The sequence below is a fragment of the Mesoplodon mirus genome, assembly GCF_964341445.2.
Source record: "Mesoplodon mirus genome assembly, chromosome: 11".
NCBI lineage: Eukaryota > Metazoa > Chordata > Mammalia > Artiodactyla > Ziphiidae > Mesoplodon > Mesoplodon mirus.
The window spans coordinates 21,026,916-21,047,515 of NC_138987.1; the positions used below are offsets into that span (position 1 = coordinate 21,026,916).

A 20,600-nucleotide genomic window follows, 5' to 3' on the forward strand; every position below is an offset into this window, starting at 1 on the left:
AAAAAAGATATTAGTAGAAAACTAGGGAAATTTGAACAAAGTATGGAGTTTAGTTAATAGTAATGTACCGATATTGGTTTCCTTAGTTGTGAAAAATGTACTAAAGTAATGTAAAATGTTAATAACAGGGGTAACTGAGTATGTGGTATATGGGAACTCTCTATATGATCTTTTAAATTTTTCTGTAAATGTATAACTACTCTAAAATAAAAAAACTTATTTAAATAAAAAGTCAATAGAAAGGATTCAGCAAGAGAGGAAGACTGACTATACATGAGTGTATAGGAATAACAAATATTCTAAGCATCTTGAGGAGATGGGATAGGAAGGACAATTCCTCAATATTAAAGAAAAGAAAGGAGAATTAGTGTAATTCAGAAAATGAGACGGTTTCTGGTTAGTGGCTTCTCTCTTCTTTGTCATGTAGTGGGAGAGGTCATCTGCTTAGAGAGGGGAAGAATTAACCAGAGAAATAAAATACAATAGGGCAGCCAAGCGATACTGAGAATCCAACTGAGGCTGATGATCATAAATTCATAGAAGAACCAATCAGCCCTATTGTATATCTTTCTCTACCAGAAATGAACTCTCTGACTGGTTTCTTATTTCCTACTCAAACAAAGGATTTATGTTATTTTTACTACCCTACTTATAATACACTGCTATTAAAAACAAAAAACAAAGTTTTATCCTTTTAGAAAGACAAAATTTTATATTTTGTCCTGAAAAATGTTTTTTTTTTTAGATAAAGAGTATATCATCCATGGAAACATGAGCTCTTACAAATGTGAAGAATATTTTTCTTTTCCCATCTCCTTTCCATGCATTCCCTAATCCTTCCCCTTCACATATAAACCTAGGGTACTCAAGAATAATTTTCTAATATACTTCAAAGAAACCATGGCTTTAGTAAGGTAGATAGATAATGAAAAGGATGAATCAGTAGAAACCAAAACAGAGCTGGCATGATTAATCTGAAATCTATAAGCCATTTCAGATCAAAAAGCAAGGGAGGTAGATAGGAACACTCAACACAATAAAAACTCCAGTCACGTAACATTCATTAGAGGGCACTGTTTTCCTTAATTTCATGTACACTGAAAAAGACAGGTCTTAGATGATAGCTTCGGTGATTAAACCATACCTTTAGTCCCAATCTGAAATATTTACTAACTCCAAAACTTAAGTACCGATCTTTAATAAAAATTGATAACCAAAGAAAACTTACAAGCTGGTAATTAAATGACAAAGTTATTTGAATAAAAATGTCTTAAGCAGTGATGCAAAACTATGATGATCATAAACCTATACCAAAGTCAAGTTGGTATTACACTTTAACCTTGTTGTATAATGGTGAATGTCAAATAACTACCCATCCTTCTAGAGCCAGCTTAAGCACTATCACCTCTGTAAGGCTGTGATGTGCAAAGACATTTTACTTGCTGTCTCTTTAATTGTCTCATAGCACTTTATATATACTTCTACCATAGAACTAAAGTCATCCAAAACAGATCCTCACATACACAATCATCTCAATTTATGTCAAAGGTGACACTGCAATGGGGAAAGCTATCCTTTCAATAAGCAGTGCTGGGTCAATTGCTACAGATTGGGAGAAGGTATTTGCGAGACATGTAACTGACAAAGGTCCTTTATACAAAATGTATAAAGAATTCCTAACAAACCAATAAGAAAAAGGCAGAAAGTCCAAGAGTAAACAGATAACAGACTTGAACACTTAATTCAAAGAAGAGGATATCTAAATGGCCAATAAATATTAGAAAGGTGTTCAGCTTAAGGCATCAGGAAAATGAAAAATAAAACCACAATGAGATAGCACTATACACTCACCAGAAAAGTTAAAAAAAAATTTTTTTTTAAAAAGAAACAGTATCAGAAAATTGAATGGAGAGGGGCTTCCCTGGTGGCGCAGTGGTTAAGAATCCGCCTGCCAATGCAGGGGACATGGGTTCAATTCCTGGTCCGGGAAGATCTCACATGCCTAAGCCGGTGCACCGAGCCTGTGCTCTAGAGCCCTCGAGCCACAACTACTGAGCCCACGTGCCACAACTACTGAGGCCCGCGTGCCTAGAGCCCATGCTCCGCAACAAGAGAAGCCACCGCAATGAGAAGCCCGTGCACTGCAAGGAACAGTAGCCCCCACTCGCTGCAACTAGAGAAAGCCTGTGCACAGCAACAAAGACCCAACGTAGCCAAAAATGAATAAATAAATAAATTTATAAAAAAAATACTGCATGGAGAGCAACTAGAACTCTCATATAGTGGTGATGGGAGTGTAAAATGGTATAATCACTTCAGAAACTATTTTGACAATACCTAGAAGAGCTGAATATATGCATACAATCTGATCCAACAATTCCACTCCTAGATATGCAACCAACAGAAATGCTTACATGTTAACCGAAACACATGAACAGGAATAGTGATAGAAGCAATATTTGATCATAGCCAAAACTAAAAACTCAAATATAAACGTCCATCAACAGAAGACTGGATAAAATATAGCATACTCACACAGTGGAATACCATGCAACAAAAAGAACAAACTAATTACATAACCACATGCAATAACCTAAATGAAAAACAAGCACAACACTGAACAAAAGAAGTCAATCACAAAAGGATACACATTGTGTACATACATAATAGATACATAATAGGTAGGCTATTTATTGTATACTATATATATAAACTTGTATAAATACACATTTTTATATATTTGAATAAAATGTATTTTAATAATTTGTATATTCATTATTATATAAAGTTCAAAAGTTTAAGAATAATCAGAAAAAGAATATTAAATGCATTTTTAAAATAAATAAGAATGTATATGTAAATGAGAATAAAGAAGTCTCATATAGAAACATATAGGTAAAACTAATCTTTGGCATTAGAAGGCAGGGATAATGGCTAAAGTTAAGGAAGTGAGGGTAGAAAGTGAACAAAGAAGTGGCAGGACAGGTTTTCTGGGATTTTTGGAATTTCATTTATCTGGGTACTTGTTACACAGGTATGTTAACTTTACAAAAATTCATGGAGCTATACAATTATGGTTTATGTACTTTTCTGTATATCTAGTATATAGTAATAAATACTTATATATCTAGTACATATTCTGTACATCTAGCATGCATCAGTAAAATTTACCAAAAAATAAAATATACCTTAAATTCTATTCCAATATAATATCTTTAAACCCTTAAGAAGGGAAAATGACAAAATCCAGAAAGCAACATAATAAACTTTAGTTATTCAACAATTAAATATAAAAATTAATATAAAATGTTTATACCCAGAAAATTAAACAACTAGATCTGATGGTGCAGGTATAATAGACTTAAAAACTTACTAAGGAAGCTCTCCGAGATCTTCGGCTCATTGGTTGATCAAATGGTGGACTGTTTATCTGCAACTTTTCAAGATATCCATCAGGTATTCTGATATCTGCAGGCAGTGATAACCGCTTATTTAAATCCTTTAAAAAAGTAGGAAAAAAGATATTTGTAGGTAACCACAAACAGAAAAGACAGGGCATTTTACTTTTGGATTCATGGGCTCTAATATATTATTTCTTAGTGATCAATAACTATAAAGTTTTATTGCAATTGTAAAGTTACCTACATTGATTATACATAATATACTGAATGCCAATGTATTTATTTACTATCAGCAAAAGTATACAATATAGTTTAACAGAAATGGTATTCCACAACCCAGTTATTTCTGAGTCCCTTCACTGATAAATTCAACATGGAAATAATTTTGACATTATTATACCATAGTAAGAATAGGCAAAGTCTACCACAAAATGCGATTGGTTTAAATAACCAAGTGGATATTGTATGATTTTGCATGCAACACAATGAGACAGTTGAAATATTTTATTATTGCTATGCCAATGGAAAGAAGTAAGTAAAAGGCATTTCTATTTCACTGTATTATGTGAACTGGGAGAAACATAAAAAGAGATTTTGCCTATATTATCACACCAAGAAACATAAATCCTTTAAAAATAAATCTCTACTGTTCAAAATAGTAACCAAACCATGAAACAAAATTGAGATGTATAGGAACTGTATACATATTATTGAGAGATATATGGCTTAAGTATAGATTTATATATTGTTCTCAGATGATAAGAGAAATAAAATGATGATAATCCTCCCATATTGGTTTTATATTTTACGTAGCCCTAAACAAATCACAGTCATTATTCTTGGAACGAAACAAAATGTTTACAATTTATCTAGAAGAATAAATAGAAAATATCCAGAAACATTCTCAAATAAGTATATACGTGCGGGTGCGTGGGTGTTAAGAAAGAAGTCTTTCCAGATACTAAATTATACAATAAAAAAACCATAGGGGATTCCCTGGTGGCGCATTGGTTGAGAGTCCGCCTGCCAATGCAGGGGACGCGGGTTCGTGCCCTAGTCCGGGAGGATCCCACATACCGCGGAGCGGCTGGGCCCGTGAGCCATGGCTGCTGAGCCTGTGCGTCGGGAGCCTGTGCTCTGCAACGTAAGAGGCCACAGCAGTGAAGAGGCCCACGTACCAAAAAAAAAAAAAAATTTTCTACAAAGAAGACTTTCCTAATGTGTATCATCCTGGATTTCTGAAACGTTTGAAAATCCACATATCCCTTACAGAGACCCTACATAGTATTTTGCAGAATGTTTAAGTATAATTAATGTATACTTGTCTTAATAGTAGATAATTAGAAAAAAATAATATTCACAGACTAGTTTTTGCTAATGCAAAGAAACAACTTTCTTACAGGTGTCACTGCCCTAATCAACATTTTCAAATAGGCATTTATTCTGCTTGACATACATATATATATATATGTATATATATATATATACACACACACATATATATATGCATATTTATACACACAAACACAGGCATATTTGTATTTTTTAAATGGTACCTCCATTGAGATCCGTCTATGTATACGATTTCTAAGACAAACACCCGTAGGTGACTGGACTTCATCAGATGATGTCCCAGAAGCTTGGTCACTCTCACCATCTGATCCCATTTTTAGATTTTCATGAACAATATCTGTATCAGAAAATGAAACATTATTTATCTTAGAAGAGATGTATTAAATTCTACTATATCACTTAATTTATTATCACCACAGGTAAGATGTAGACAGCGAACACATAAAAATCACAGCATAAGAAGTCTTTTACATTCTGGGTACCATAGGTGTGCAGTTAATAAAAACTGCACACTTACAACAAATGTCCTAAAGCAGTAGTATAAATCCTTTTATGCTCTCAGATTATGAAAAGTTATTTTAAAAAACTAACATTCAAGTTATTACCAAGACTAGAATATTAAAATTAGAGACCGAAAATAACACTTGAGGATTATTTTAGTCAATTCTCTTATTTTCCAGATCTGGAAACTGACACCTTGAAAGGCTAAATGACTTTCAAAGGTCACAGAGCTTAAAAGGCAGACCTAAAATAGAAACCTGGTCTTTTATTTAGTTTAGTATTCTTTCCATGAAATAATAGCCAAATAAACTGGTTCTTTGAATATTCTTTTTAAAAACTGTTTTACTGCTGCTAATGCAGCTTCCCACCTCCCTGTGTTAAAAAACAACAATTCAAAAAGTATTCACTGAGTATCTACTTTGTATCATAACGACAAAACAAGTACCACAAAATCTACTGGGGGCCAAAACGTATTTCACTTACAATACAAGGTGGATTACGATATTTTTTAAATAGGGATAAAAGATAAATGGGGGGCTTCCCTGGTGGTGTAGTGGTTGAGAGTCCGCCTGCTGATGCAGGGGACACAGGTTCGTGCCCCGGTGCGGGAAGATCCCACATGCCGCGGAGCGGCTGGGCCCGTGAGCCATGGCCGCTGAGCCTGCGCGTCCGGAGCCTGTGCTCCACAATGGGAGAGGCCACAACAGTGACAGGCCACATCACGCAAAAAAAAGAAAAAGAAAAAGAAAAAAAGATAAATGGGAGTAGAGGGGAGGGAGATTAATTCCATTTGGGAATATTAAAAACAAACTTGTATACTTCTGTATCTGCTCATAAATTTGCATTGGTCAATCATCCTCTAATTCATCTAGAGCAGCCCACCAGAAACAAATGCTAGATCTCAAACACATCTCTTGCCACCAGTCCTCTCCACAGAATTATTCACTCCCCCAAAAGTATCATGTTGTTTCACACTGCAGTGCTTTAACAAGCTTTTTTTTTTTCTTATCTGTAAGAGATGCTTTCTTCATTTTATCAATTTGGTGAACCCATTCTTCAAAACTATGCACATATGTCATCAGCACTCAGTGCAGTCTTTTCTACTCTCAGACACAGATGACTACTGTACCCACACCTAGCACACCTACTGCACTGAAGAGCATTTTTTGGTTCATGTTGTTTTATACCAAGTTATGAGATCCTTGGGGGAAGAATTTGGCTTATTCACTTTTCTATTCCTAGAACCGAACAAAGTTCATGATACTTAGTAGGTGGCTCAACAAATATTCTACTGAATTAAATATTAACTAAGAAGAACTAAAGAATGGACTAAACAACTGGACCTTTTCTTTCAAATGAAATGTAATATGAAATATCAACATGTAAAATAAATAAAAATAGTATTTCATAATTATAAATTTGAGCTTTTAGTTAACATTTACTTATACAAATATAAGAACTGTTTAAATTAACAAAAAAATTGAACTCCAGGGTCTCATCAAATCAGTCTTAGAATTCATACATTTCTGTATTTTGTCTTGGTAACACATTATTGAGAAAATTCTTTTTCACACTGATAAGCAGCTGCAAATAGTAATAATGGTTTTTAATAAACCAATATGTAATTTAAGAATATACTTCAATCGGGCTTTCTTGGTGGCATAGTGGTTGAGAGTCCGCCTGCCAATGCAGGGGACGCGGGTTTGTGCCCCCGTCCAGGAAGGTCCCACATGCCGCGGAGCGGCTGGGCCCATGAGCCATGGCCGCTGGGCCTGTGCGTCCGGAGCCTGTGCTCCGCAACGGGAGAGGCCACCACAGTGAGAGGCCCGCGTACCGCAAAAAAAAAAAAAAAAAAAAAAGAATATACTTCAATGACAGAGATTTCTGGAGAAATTTTATCCCATCTGAACAAAATATTAACATGGCAGTGAAAGTCAATGTATTTATCGGGTGACTGATTCCTAATCCAATGGTATTTAATACATCTGAGGCCAAGCATTCTTTACTGCCACACTTTTAAAATGTTAAAGATAATTTAACCATGCCTTCCACTTCCAGCAAAATTTAAAAATCTTCCTTCCTCAAGGAAATGTTGAATAAAAATATACTTTAAAATGTATAGCTAAGTTTGCATGAATATATGTTTAATACCTAGGAAGCAAAGACAAAGAGAGAACTGAATGTCCAAAGTTGTTATGCAAAAATTGACTCTGTCAGTTTCTTGGGATGGGCTTCTTATCTTGGTAAGAATGTGCTTGGATTTAGCAGCCACACTGAGATAAAAGATGAAGCTTCGGGTGTCCCACCTACAAATGAGAGCTCCTTTAGAAAGGCACAAGACTCTCAAAGAGCTACATCTTCAGTAAAAGGCAGACTTAAAAAAGAACTCTCCTCTTCTGCATGAGGACTACAAAGGAGCATATTAATCTCAGACTATGAATAAATACTTGAGTAGCATCTGACTCAACCAAGAAACAGCTCATGTCATTACTGAGCAAGTATAGTTCCGACATGAATACCAGTTGGTATTTTCATTTCCATCAACAAGACAAAAGTGAAATGATGGAGGCTTACGTCAATACTTTACTCATTTGTCACTGGTACGAGCAACTTCTTTTCTGAATCAGGTAATAGTTTTTGAGTAACTGAAGAATATTTACTTCTCAAATGGCTCAATTTTTGTGTAATTCACAATGTAACAGCTACAGACAGACAACACACTTTTAAATTTAATCTGCATTACTAACATTTTCAACGTCACTTTCTTAAGTTTAGACCAAGGATCAGTATATGTGACCTGTTTTTGTATGGCCCTGAGTTAAAAATGGTTTTGGCATCTTTAAAGAATTATTTTAAAAAGATTATGCAACAGACCATATATGGCCCTCAAAACCTCAAAAATTTTTACTGCCTGGCCCTTTACAGAAAAAATTTGCCAATCCCTAGTCTAGACAATCAAGAGAACAATAAATTAAGCCCTGATTTGAAGTGTTTTCCAACTTCTGTGGGGTAAGTACTCTGTTCATGGCCAACCTCAAGCTACCCACATGGCATCACTGAACATGCAGTTGGGAAATGGGCACAGCATGACACAGTGACTATCCAGATGTAATAGAAATAAATAACCCCCAAAGCATAGACAACAGTAAAGTGTAGTAAAATAATTAGGAAATAATGACTTTTGAGTATTCATTACCTTTGTTTTCAGTTTACTTAATTGTACGTGTATATAATTTAAATTTTAATAATGGCTATGTTTAACAATCAGCTTGCAAAATTTCTGAAAATTTTAACCATCTCTCATGAACCAGTGTAAGCCACAGACAAAAAACCCCCCTGTAGATAATAAGCTCATCCTCCTAAAATTAACAAAACACATGAGAAAATAATCTACTATGGCTAGAGTAAGCAGATAAAACAAGAAGCAGAATAAAACCCTCAGGAACTTCAGTAAATATAATTATGTCATAAGACTATAAAATAATTATACTTAGAATTATTTAAAAAACAAAACATGATAAATAAGAAACCATCAAAAAAGACCAGAGAAATAAACAGAAACTTGCAGATATATATTTTTCCTAGATATTTAAAATGACACAGTGACGTAAGAATAACTCAGGTAATCATGATATATACTAATTATTACACTAAGCTATCAAATGGTGATAATCTGGAGTTACTAAGTATGACCCTAAATTAAGCACCACCTCAAACTGCTATTCACCTTGAAATCCTGCATCCACCTCTTGAGGGCTTTGTTTTCTTCCTGGTGGACAGAGTTTCAAATATTACTCCTCTGTAGTGTCAGCACTACCGCCTCTCTAGGCCCTTCCATCTTTCTACTCTCCCTCTTATTCCCAACTTGATTTTTACCTTACAAAAAAAAACTAGATAATAAAGGCTGGCTGACTTGCATACAACTAAGACCTAGCTATGGACATAAGCTACAGTCAGAAAAATTTTAAAATAACAAATTACCTAATCTGCTTCCATTTCTGGGCATTGCCATGAAGGAGCCAAGGCTTCCTCCAATAACGCTATGTGGTCTCCGCAATGGAGGCTTCTTGAAGGACCCTGTGTACTGGTGGAGGAAGGAATGCATACTGTGAGAGGTTGGAGGTCTGCCATTCTTCACGATAGGCTCTGTGGTTCAGAGTATCCAAAAATCATTCCATCCAGGATCACATGAGAAGGATTGAGAAAGCAAGAGAGAAAACAAAACAAAAGATTATGATAGAGATCGTTACATTTAACCTCATTTCTTTGGCTATGTATATAAAGTACTAGAATTAAAATAATTTCTATGAAAAAATACAGAAAATTCTTCATTATTTGGAATTGATCTAGTAACTTAGTTACTGATTTTAATATAGTCAAAATTGGTTAGCAATCACAAAATTACTAATATAGTCCAAAGATTTTTGATCTGTTTAATACATCTCAAGACTGTTTCCAGAATTCTACGTTTACTGACTGCCTCATATAGGCTTTATGATTAGGTATGCTGTAGAATATAAAAGACATGGTTCTGGCCTGAAGTAACTTATATCCCTACTTGCTAGACATTCAAAAAAGTATGTCAAGTTAGTAAATAAAACAGAAGTACTTAAGTACAGATCAATATAGAAGTTCTGAAATTTATTTCCCCAAATTTGGAATTTTTTACTATAAAGTTTTTTTTAAAAAAATCATAGGCCTATAACCATGCAGAAACATTACAAAAATACTTAAAAATTATTTAATTCTAAATGGGGGAAATCCTGTTTTGTAATGTTTATAGGGAATCTCATGACGCCTTTCCACCTCCAAAGAGCTTTGATAACTGTTAAGGACATGAAGTCTTCTGTGACACACAATCAGTCTTTTATATTAGAATTACGTTTTTACTGGCAGTAGTCAGGAATTTTAAAAGGAAGTGGGCTTCTCTGAGTATCTTCTCCTCTAACATGCAGCAGCTGGCTCTTCTTTTGTAGCTGATAATCAGGAGTAAGGATTATTTCCTGATGAGGAGATTCCTCTACATGTAAAGGTTTATCAGACACAGAGAACAACTGGCAGGACCGGGTGGTTCAGATCCACAGAACAAGAAAGACCATGGTGGGCTTCCCTGGTGGCGCAGTGGTTGAGAGTCCACCTGCCGATGCAGGGGACACGGGTTCGCGTCCCGGTCCGGGAAGATCCCACATGCCACGGAGCGGCTGGGCCCGTGAGCCATGGCCGCTGAGCCTGCGTGTCCGGAGCCTGTGCTCCGCAACGGGAGAGGCCACAACAGTGAGAAGCCCATATACCGAGAGAAAAAAAAAAAAAAAAAAAGAAAGACCATGGCATAGGCCTATGAAAAATGAGCCAAGAAGGCCACTGGGCTTGTGCCTCGACTAATAATGGCTGCCTAAAAGGAGCAGAGAGAAGGAGGATGGGGCAAAAGAGCCCTCAAGGATCACACAAGGCCTAGGTCATCTACTCTGGGTGGAACACCAGACTGGAGGTAGGGGAAATGCATAACTAGTAAAGCAGAACATCAGTCCATGTCCCATGCCTGTACATTCCTTGGCAGTAGCTAGCTGATCAAAGATTTGGGGATCTTAACCTAAGCCTAGCAAAACAAACAATGATTTAACAATGAATGGGGAGAGGGTATCTGTCATAAATATATAAATTAGTTACAAACACTCGGGGATACAGGCTAGAACTATAAGAAACATCTCTTTCTAGGTTATAATATTTCATATCTGGAATCATAAAATATAAATATTCTGCCTAGAGACATTTGTTTTAGTTGCTCTCTGAAGTTATCCTGGGAAACATAGCTTTATAGTACTGGGGAATATTGGAAAAAAACAAAACAAAACAAAAAACAGAGATCATAAATACATTCAATTATTCAGGGGATATTTATTGTGTGCTTACCATTTGACAAGCACTCTCCCAGGCCCTGGGCATGAAGAGGTAAATAAAACAAACAAGGTACTACTCTTTGAAACTATAATATCTATTGAAGGGGAAAAAAGATAAGAAACTAATAAATAAGAAAAATATCAGATAATGACAGGTAATATGCAAAAGATTAAAAGAGAGATGTAGTAGAAAATAAATGAGTGGTTATTTTACACTGGAATATTGAAAAAGTTCTCCCTGTAGAGGTATTTTCAAAAGAATTATAAATGCAAGAAAGAGCCAGTCATAGGAAGATGGGTGAGTGGTAGGTTAGAAGATATTCCAAAGGGAAAAGCTACTGCAGAAGTCAGCACATGGCAAAGAGTTTGACTTACTAGAGCAATGGTCCTCAAACTTTAGCATGTTTCAGCATCACCTTCAAAGACTTGTTAAAACACAAGATTTCTGGGTCCCACCCCCAGACCTCCTGATTCAGTAAGTCAGGCATGGAATCCAAAAATTTGCATCTCTAACAAATTCCCAGGTGATGCTGATGTTACTCGTCCAGGGGTCACACTTTGAGAACCACTGCATCACAGAAACAGAAAGAAAGCAAGTGTAGCTATAGTAATAATTGTGGGGGGAACAGTGTTATTAAGATCAGAGAGAGAAGCAGGTTTATATGTCACCACAGAAGTCTAAATTTCACTCTGAGATTGGAAGCAGTTATGGTAGCTCTGAAGTAGGAGGTAATATGATCTGATTCATGTTTTAAAAATATCACTGAGGGGTCAGGGATAGTGGGAGGTAAGGAGGCAGGAACGACTTATAAAGGGGTAGCATGCGAGGGGTCTCTGTGGCAACTGAGTAGCTCTTTATCCTGACTGCACTGGTGGTTACATGAATCCACACATGTGATAAAATGACACAGAATTATATTCACGCTTTATTCCAATGTTAATTTCCTGCATTTGACAATGTTCTATAGTCACAGAAGGTGTAACCAAAAGGGCGGGGGATACTGAGAGAAGGGCAACCTCTCTGTACTATCTCTGCAACTTCCTCTGAATCTATTAATTATCAAAAATTAAAAAAAATTTTAAACATCACTCTGGTTGCTGCTGGAGAACAGATGATAGGAAAACAACAGAAGGGAAACAGGAGGAGGAGACTATTGTATAGTACTCGAAGCAACAAATAATGGTGGCCTGGACGAGGATGAAGAGAAGCAGGCAGATTTAGGATATACTACACAAAGGCAGAACCAGAAGGCCAGCAGACATGGCTGCAAAATTACTTTCATACATACTCTCCGCACCCCACCGCAGCTTTTAGTGATAACCTACATTAAAAATATTTATCCAAAGAAAAATTTTAAATCTCCAATAGAGCCACTGTTAAAAATATATGAAATACAATATGTGAAAGGACAATTGGAATCATGTGTCAAGTATGCAAATGATTATCATTAACAGTGAGTTTTTTAAAGTTATTTATGTAGTAAATATATAGGAAACTACAACGGTAGAGGAGGGAAGAAAGGGTAAAAGAGAAAATAATCAAGGATAATTCCTGGATTCCTAGCTTTAAGGTTCCCTCACTTTAGGTTAAGTGAGGGAAGTTGGAGTAGCTGATTTCGGGGGGAAGGAAATCAAGATTTGTGGTTTGGTCATATGTATTAAATTTAAGGTTCTTATTAGACATCTATGTGGAGAAGCCAAGTAAGCATTTCGATATGAATCTAAAGATCCAGAAAAAAATCCTGACTAGAGAGACAAATTTTGGTGTAGTCAGCATTACATAGTAGCTGAAGTCATAGGACTAGATGAGGTCAAATATTCACACATTTCAAGATTATGACAGCAATTAACTGGACAGTTCAGTAAGATAATAATACTCTGTATTTTAAAAAGAAGTGGAAACCTTTAAGGCATTATGCTAAATGAAATAAGTCAGACACAAGAGGACAAATAGACAAAGGAGAATAGTGGTTACCAGGTCCTGAGGGGAGAGGAGAATGGGGAATTACTGTTTTGTTTTTTTTATAATTTTTATTTTATATTGGAATATAGTTGATTTACGATGTGTTAGTTTTAGGTGTACAGCACAGTGATTCAATTACACATATATGTGTATCCATTGTTTTTCAGATTCTTTTCCCATATAGGTTATTACAGACTACTGATCTTTCTGTTTTCTTTCTTTTTTTTTAAATTAATTAATTTATTTTTGGCTGCATTGGGTCTTCGTTGCTGCGCGCAGGCTTTCTCTAGTTGTGGCGAGCGGGGGCTACTCTTGGTTGCAGTGCAAGGGCTTCTCATGGAGGTGGCTTCTCTTGTTGCAGAGTACGGGCTCTGGGCTCACGGGCTCTAGAGAGCAGGCTCAGTAGTTGTGGCACGCTGGCTCAAGTAGTTGTAGCCCACGGGCTTAGTTGCTCTGCAGCATGTAGGATCTTCCCAGACGAGAGTTCGAGCCTGTGTCCCCTGCATTGGCAGGTGGATTCTCAACCACTGCGCCACCAGGGAAGTCTGGAATTACTGTTTAATGCATACAGTGTTTCAGTCTGGGCTGATGAAAAAGTTCTAGATATGGTTAGTGATGGTGGCTGCACAACAATGTGAATGTATGTAATAACACTAAAACTGTATGCTTCAAAATGGTTAAAATAGTAAATTACAGGTTATATGTATTTTACCACAATATATTTTAAAAAGTAATGGAAATCTATATGAAAACCTGCACTAGATCTTCCCTATTCTATAAAGTAATTAGTTCCAAGTAAGGATTTCAATGATTTTAATATCATAACATGGCAATCATTAGATTCCACTAAGAAATTTATTTGGCATCTTATTTATTTGGATAGTCTTATTATGTGAACTACTATGATCAGGAGAACGAATTTCTTAGCCAACACCTCGTAGCCTTAACTCACTCCCTGGTTCCTAATCCTGCTCTTGTAAGCTCTCTTATTAACCCGATCCTATTCCAGACCCTACATACATCCAATGAAGTCTGTGCTTTCAGCCTCATCCTCTCACAGACCTTGTGCTATTTGGAGGAGTTAGCACTACTTAAAAACACCCTATGTCATCCACTATTGTCAAAAACTTGTCACTGCTACCATGTAGTGTAGCGGTCCCCAACCTTCTTGGCACCAGGGACCACTTCCGTGGAAGACAATTTTTCCACAGATGGTGGTGGGGTGGGGTGGCGGATGGTTCAGGCGGTAACACGAGCCATGGGGAGTGATGGGGAGCGGCAGATGAAGCTTTGCTCACTTGCCCACCGCTCACCTCCTGCTGTGTGGCCCGGGGGGGGGGGGTTGGGGACCCCGATGTATCAGATTACCAGGAGAAAGGGAGAAACCTGGAAATAAGACAAGGTCTCACAATATCCATAAAACTAGTCTTGTTAATTCTGAACAACACAATAAACTGTCCCAGTGCACAGACTGAGGAATAAGGACAAGAAACTGAATATCTGGAAAACTGGACCATTTCAATCTTTGCCTTTTGGGTTTTTTTTTTGTTCTTGTTATTGCTGCATTTGGAAGCCTCAAATAGTTTACGTATAATAAAACACTACTTTTGCCTTTCTATAAGTGTGATCTATTCTCTTCATCATAATTAAATTGTCACCTGTCCTCATCAAATCAATAATTTCAATACACTTCTCATTACAGAGTAAGGCTAACTACTTGAAGATAACATCATGAAATATAACTTTCTGTATGTCTAAAATCATAATAAGACTTTTAGCAAGCAAATCAAGAATCTATGAGAAAAAGGTATTTTTCAGATGAACTGTTTTTACTGAGATGAAATTCACTAACATAAAATTAATCACTTTATTTGGTAGATGTACAATGTTGTACAACCATCACTTCTATTTAGTTCCAAAGTATTTTCATCACGACCAAAGGAGACCCTGTATCTACTATGCAGTCACTCCGCATTCCCCCCTCTCCTGAGTCCCTGGCAACCACTCAGCTGCTTTTTGTCTCTGGATTTACCTATTCTGGATATTTCATATAAACGGAATCATAGAATATGTGACCTTTGGGGTCTGGCTTCTTTCAGTTTTCAAGATTCATCCATATTGTAGCATGTATCAGTGCTTCACTCCATTTTATGGTTGAATAATATTCCATTCCTGGAATATGTCACATTTTGTTTATCCGTTCATCTGTTGACGGACATTTGAGTTGTTTCCACCTTTTGGCTACTGTAAAGAGTGCTGCTATAAATATAAACATTCATGTGCAAGATTCTGTTTGAATACTTGTTTCAATTATTTGGATATATTCCTAGGAATGGAACTACTGGGTTATATGGTAATTCTATTTTTAATTTGTGAGGAACTGAGATGAATTAATGTTTGATAGGTTTTTTTTTTTTAATGAAATATTCAGTGCCTTCTCAGTTACTAAAAAAAAAATCTGATGTGCTCAGAACTCTCTTTCCTTGAAAGTACTTTAGAAAAAAATGTTTCTTATACTTCAGTTTATAAATTTTAGTGCAAAAATTTCATTTTATAATTAGGAAAAGCTGTACTGAGTTAAGGCCAGTATGCTTAAATCAACCAAGTTTGCAAACTTTCAACCTAATTTTAATACACTAAATATAAATTCAAGATTCCTCTTTCCCTGGGTTCAATCCACCGATCAATCTGTATACATACTAGTTTATCTAGAAAGGTACTCTCATGCGAACTATAATTATATTATACATTTATAACTGAGTTAAAGCCTTCACAGTATGACTCATAATTATCAAAATAGAGATAATAGCTCAAATTCTCTTTGGATGGAGGTAGAACATGTATGAGTGACAGTGTATGTACATTTTGATACACCTGTATCATATGCATTATAATTTTTCCAAGATTTTTATAGTATTATCCCCATTTATGTGTATTTTCTCATTTGATTTGTCCTAGAATATGCATGAGAGACATCTGCCTATATATAATGCAAGAATAAGAGGATTCTGCTCATACAAGTGACTGAACAAAAGACAGATCAAAAACTGGTTTAGTTTATTTAAGAAAGTTATAAACTACATTCTTCCTCCTTAAGCCAGCACTGCCACTATACAGTTGTTAGACAAATATCACTTGCTTTATAAACTGGTTATAGCGTATGTGAGAAGATCTTTTAAAAAAGTATAGTCTACCTCTTCTCATTCATTAAACCATATTCAGACACAGACTGTGTGTGTTACCGATCTTAGGAGCTTTTTACCTTTAAGATAAACTCCATAAAGAAAGAAAATGTTGGAACCAGCTATCAGGTACTGAAAAATAACCAAAAAGGTAGAGAATCTTTGTGAAAGCTGTCCCATGTGCTGTTGTTATACATAGGAAATAAGTAATAGCAGATATAACTCAGAGATAGCCTATGCTACCAGCAATCTCTGCAACCCAAGAGGAATCAATGTCTATTATGACATCTTCAAGTATTATTTCAAATAATTTGAAAACCTTAAAGAGGAAACTCAGTAGAGTTTCTATTTTCTCTTCTTTACTAATTGTTAATGTTACTATTAGAATAAAAGTAAATTTTAAACTATGTTCTACTTCAAAAAAATTTTCAATGTTTCACCATTCATTATAAATTAAGCATGTTTTAAGACAATTAATACTAAAATATTCCAGGAAATATGCTATGAATCTAAAATATTAATTAGCTCTCCAAAAAGTATGTACATTTTCTTTGACTCACACTTTTTTTTTTTTAAAAGAGGTTTGTCTTGTAGTCAAATTCCCATCCAGAATGTGTTCCCAGAAAGCATCCATTAAGATGTATTCTGTGCTTACTTTACTCCTGAATATCACTGGCAAATAGCTAGCAAGACTCGTAGATCATAAGAATGAATAGACAGGGTTTAATTAATAACAAGAAATCAAAGGGGATCTGAGAGAGAATTAAGGATTTTTCTCCTGGCAAGAGGAATAAAAGTAAGACATTATAATATCAGCTTTGAGATTTGATCCAAATGTAAAATATTTCCCTCCTAAAGTAAATTATATCCAAATCATTATTTTAAATTTTCTATCAAACTTATCTATGTTTCCCCTTCTATATTATGAGCCAGATAACCTTGAGTAAAATAATGACCCTTCTGAGGAAGAGATAAATTGAAGGTTAGGTAGGATAAATTACTTACCCAGAATCATGTAACTAATAAGTGTGTAAGTGTATCCCAAATTCCAATCCATGACTTTTAAAAAAAATTAATTAATTTATTTATTTTATTTTTGGCTGCGTTGGGTCTTTGTTGCTGCACACGGGCTTTCTCTAGTTGCAGTGAGCGGGGTCTGCTCTTCATTGCAGTACGCGGGCTTCTCATTACAGTGGCTTCTCTTGCTGTGGAACATGGGCTCTAGGCGTGTGGGCTTCAGGAGTTGTGGCACGCGGGCTCAGTAGTTGTGGCACATGGGCATAGTTGCTCCGCGGCATATGGGATCTTCCCAGACCAGGGCTCGAACCCATGTCCCCTGCATTGGCAGGCAGATTCTTAACCACTGCGCCACCAGGGAAGTCCCAATCCATGACTTTTAACTTAAAGTCCAGAGCACTTTCCATTATACCTTTCCCTCTCTCACAAGGACAGTTACATTTCATCCCGAGGGGGTGAGGGTATTCATGTTTTCACCCACTGCCACAAACCTCTAACAGAAGAACTTCAGGCAGAGGCAAGGAAGAGAATCTGCACATTATGACACACTGGCAGCCATTCCTGTAAGCTCCTTCCTGGTTATTACTATGACATCTCTAGAGCTATTTCAGTTTTGAATATGTAGGCTTGTTCTGCAGATTTCATCAGGATTTTACATTTCAATACATTCAACCTAACAAGCTTTTTATTTTATATCAATATCTGTGTACTAACTACTTTACACCGTAAAAAGAACTGTCAAGCTTGTGAAACATTATATGCCTATCTACTATAAGTGCTTTCAATACCATGGATAGATTCTTTGGTCAATATAAAGTAAGAAAATAGTATGATTCACTCATATGATAAATGTTGTCATCTATGTGGATAGTCAATATATGCATATATAATGTTATAAACCTATGATGAAATTTAAAACAGGAATTTCACAAACTTTTTTTTTTTTTTGGCCACACCACATGGCTTGTAGGACCTTAATTCCCTGACCAGTGATCGAACCCAGGCCCTCGGCAGTGAAAGCACAGAGTCTTAACCACTGGACCACCAGGGAATTCCCAGGAATTTCACAAACTTACTATGCACTTTTAAGCTGTATTAACTTTGGTTATAAGAATAACAAAAATATTTAAATGTTAATTTAAAAACAGCCACTTAACTAGGATAATATTATACAAAGTATTCTTATTTAAGAACTAATGAAAAATGGAAAGATAAACAGGATAGAGAATTCATCAGGGTTAGAGACCAGCTATAGTAACACTGTTGGAGTAAGAATAGAACATTCCAGTAAACAAGCAAAAGTTATTGAACTAGGGAAGGAGGCAGAGAAATAAACAGAAGGAACCTACTAGGGACTAATCAGGAAAGTAAATTTACATTCGATTTATCATGTAATTCAATTCTCTCCTCCCCTTCCCTACCCCCTAAATATTTACCATTATCTTTGCTGCTGTTTTCTTCAATAGTCATTTGTTCAGCCAATTCAGACAACGATTCATCAATAGTCTGGCTTCCTCGAAGCGTGAGGGATAGCCTTCTCTTAAATTTTTTCATCCTATCAACTGAATGTCACTTGAAAAATCCTGAAAGAAGAGAACACAATGAACGTAAGATTAAAGCTATGAATATCTTACAGCTCCAGAAAAATGTTGTTCTCAGTTTACTGGGAATCTTCAAAATAAGAATAAAATGAGGAATTCTCACGTCCATCAAACATCACAAAATCCAACCCTTCCTTAAAAAGAGCCACTCACTTGAATTAATGCCATATTCATATAGCATCATAAGAGCAGGAATTCTACAAAACTAAAGACTGAGATTTTAAGCATCACAACTAAACTGAGAAGGATTACAAATCTTCCTAAAATGAGCTTTGTAAAAACCAATTTAGTGAAAATATACTATTTTGATGTGTAGGTTCCATTATTATAAATATCAATCATCATATTGGAACCAGTCAGTGATATCTTTAGATATAACTGAGGGGATAAGACAGGTGAAAGAGGTGGGGTAGGGAGAGAATAAAGAATGATGCTTGACAATTCATTAAACAGCTCCAACAGATTTTCTTTTTTAACTACTTATTTCGCCAATATATTGGGGGTTTGTTCCTCCCCCACCCTGGTCAGCTGTCAGGAGTCTCCTCCTATTATTATAACAATGCCAAATTTTAGAAGGAAAAAATGAAAGTCAAATTAACAGGTTTCAAGTGCCTACTCCATACTAGACACTTTCATGTCTCTGAATTCATTTAGTCTTCCTAATTCTAAAGAGCATACTATACTATCCCATTTTCACAAGTAAGTAAACAGGCTCAAAGAAGTTGCCTGACAGAAGGCAAACAAACAATTATCGATAGAACTGAGATTTAAAACTAAGATTACCATTTACCTTTTCCCCCACATTTTAACATCTCTGAAATCAGGATGTACCACAATTACAGTTAAGTCCCCGACATATGAATGAGTTCCATTCCAAGCGCATGTTCATAAGTCCAATTTGTTCATAAGTCCAACAAAGTTAGCCTAGGTACTCAACTAACACACGCAGCTATATAGTGCTGTACTGTAATAGGTTTATAATACTTTTCACACAAATAGTACATAAAAACAAACACAAAGAATAAAGAAAACATTTTTAATCTTACAGTACAGTACCTTGAAAAGTACAGTAGTACAACAGCTGGCATACAGGGGCTGGCATCGAGTGAACAGGCAATAAGAGCTACTGACTGGAGGAGGGAGAGGAGGTGGGAACTGGCAGAGCTGAAGGACCATCTGCAACAGGAGATGGAGGGCAAGCTGCAGTTTCACTCACGCCTGATGTTGATGGAACACGCATTCGCATCTTTGAAAGTTTGCAGCTTGAAGGTCTGTATGTAGGGGACTTACTGTAATAGGATGTCAGTTAGAGCTGACAGCTTTCTTTTGTCCTAGCCGTACATACACTAATGGTATAATCATAGTGGAGTAGCCTTGGATATGATCAAACAAGGTATTTGCTGCCAAAACCAATTCCTCGATTATTTACCTGTAACTTCTTTTCTAATTTACAGTCTTAATTGTGGTGAGCTAGTTTACCAGATTACCAAGTGTATTGTAACCATTACCCCAACTAAGAGCTTCTTCTAACTCCCCTATGCTAAAATACCTGTTTTACCATCCAGCTCTGGATATCTATCTTCAATCTGTAAGTAGTTTGCCTATTTTCTCATCCTAGGGCTCTATTCCAAGTAGCTGAGTGTGCTGAACAAGTGAACTCTACATAAGATATTTTTAATGAATAA

The 20,600-nt window shown here is 36.0% G+C and overlaps 1 protein-coding gene across 2 annotated transcripts in view; it reads right to left on the reverse strand.

Moving 5' to 3' along the window:
- CDK17 (cyclin dependent kinase 17) overlaps nt 1-20,600 on the reverse strand; it is a 99,480-nt gene that overhangs the window by 26,320 nt on the left and 52,560 nt on the right. The window contains exons 2-6 of one of the 2 annotated variants that reach the window (XM_082634977.1): nt 19,972-20,091; nt 18,751-18,897; nt 9,237-9,401; nt 4,958-5,091; nt 3,374-3,499 (exon numbers count right to left, since the gene is read on the reverse strand). In XM_082634977.1, coding sequence (XP_082491103.1) covers nt 3,374-3,499; nt 4,958-5,091; nt 9,237-9,401; nt 18,751-18,868 — 543 coding nt within the window. In that variant the 5' untranslated portion in view covers nt 18,869-18,897; nt 19,972-20,091. The remainder of the gene's footprint in view (nt 1-3,373; nt 3,500-4,957; nt 5,092-9,236; nt 9,402-18,750; nt 18,898-19,971; nt 20,092-20,600) is intronic. The other variant, XM_082634976.1, reaches the window with a different exon arrangement.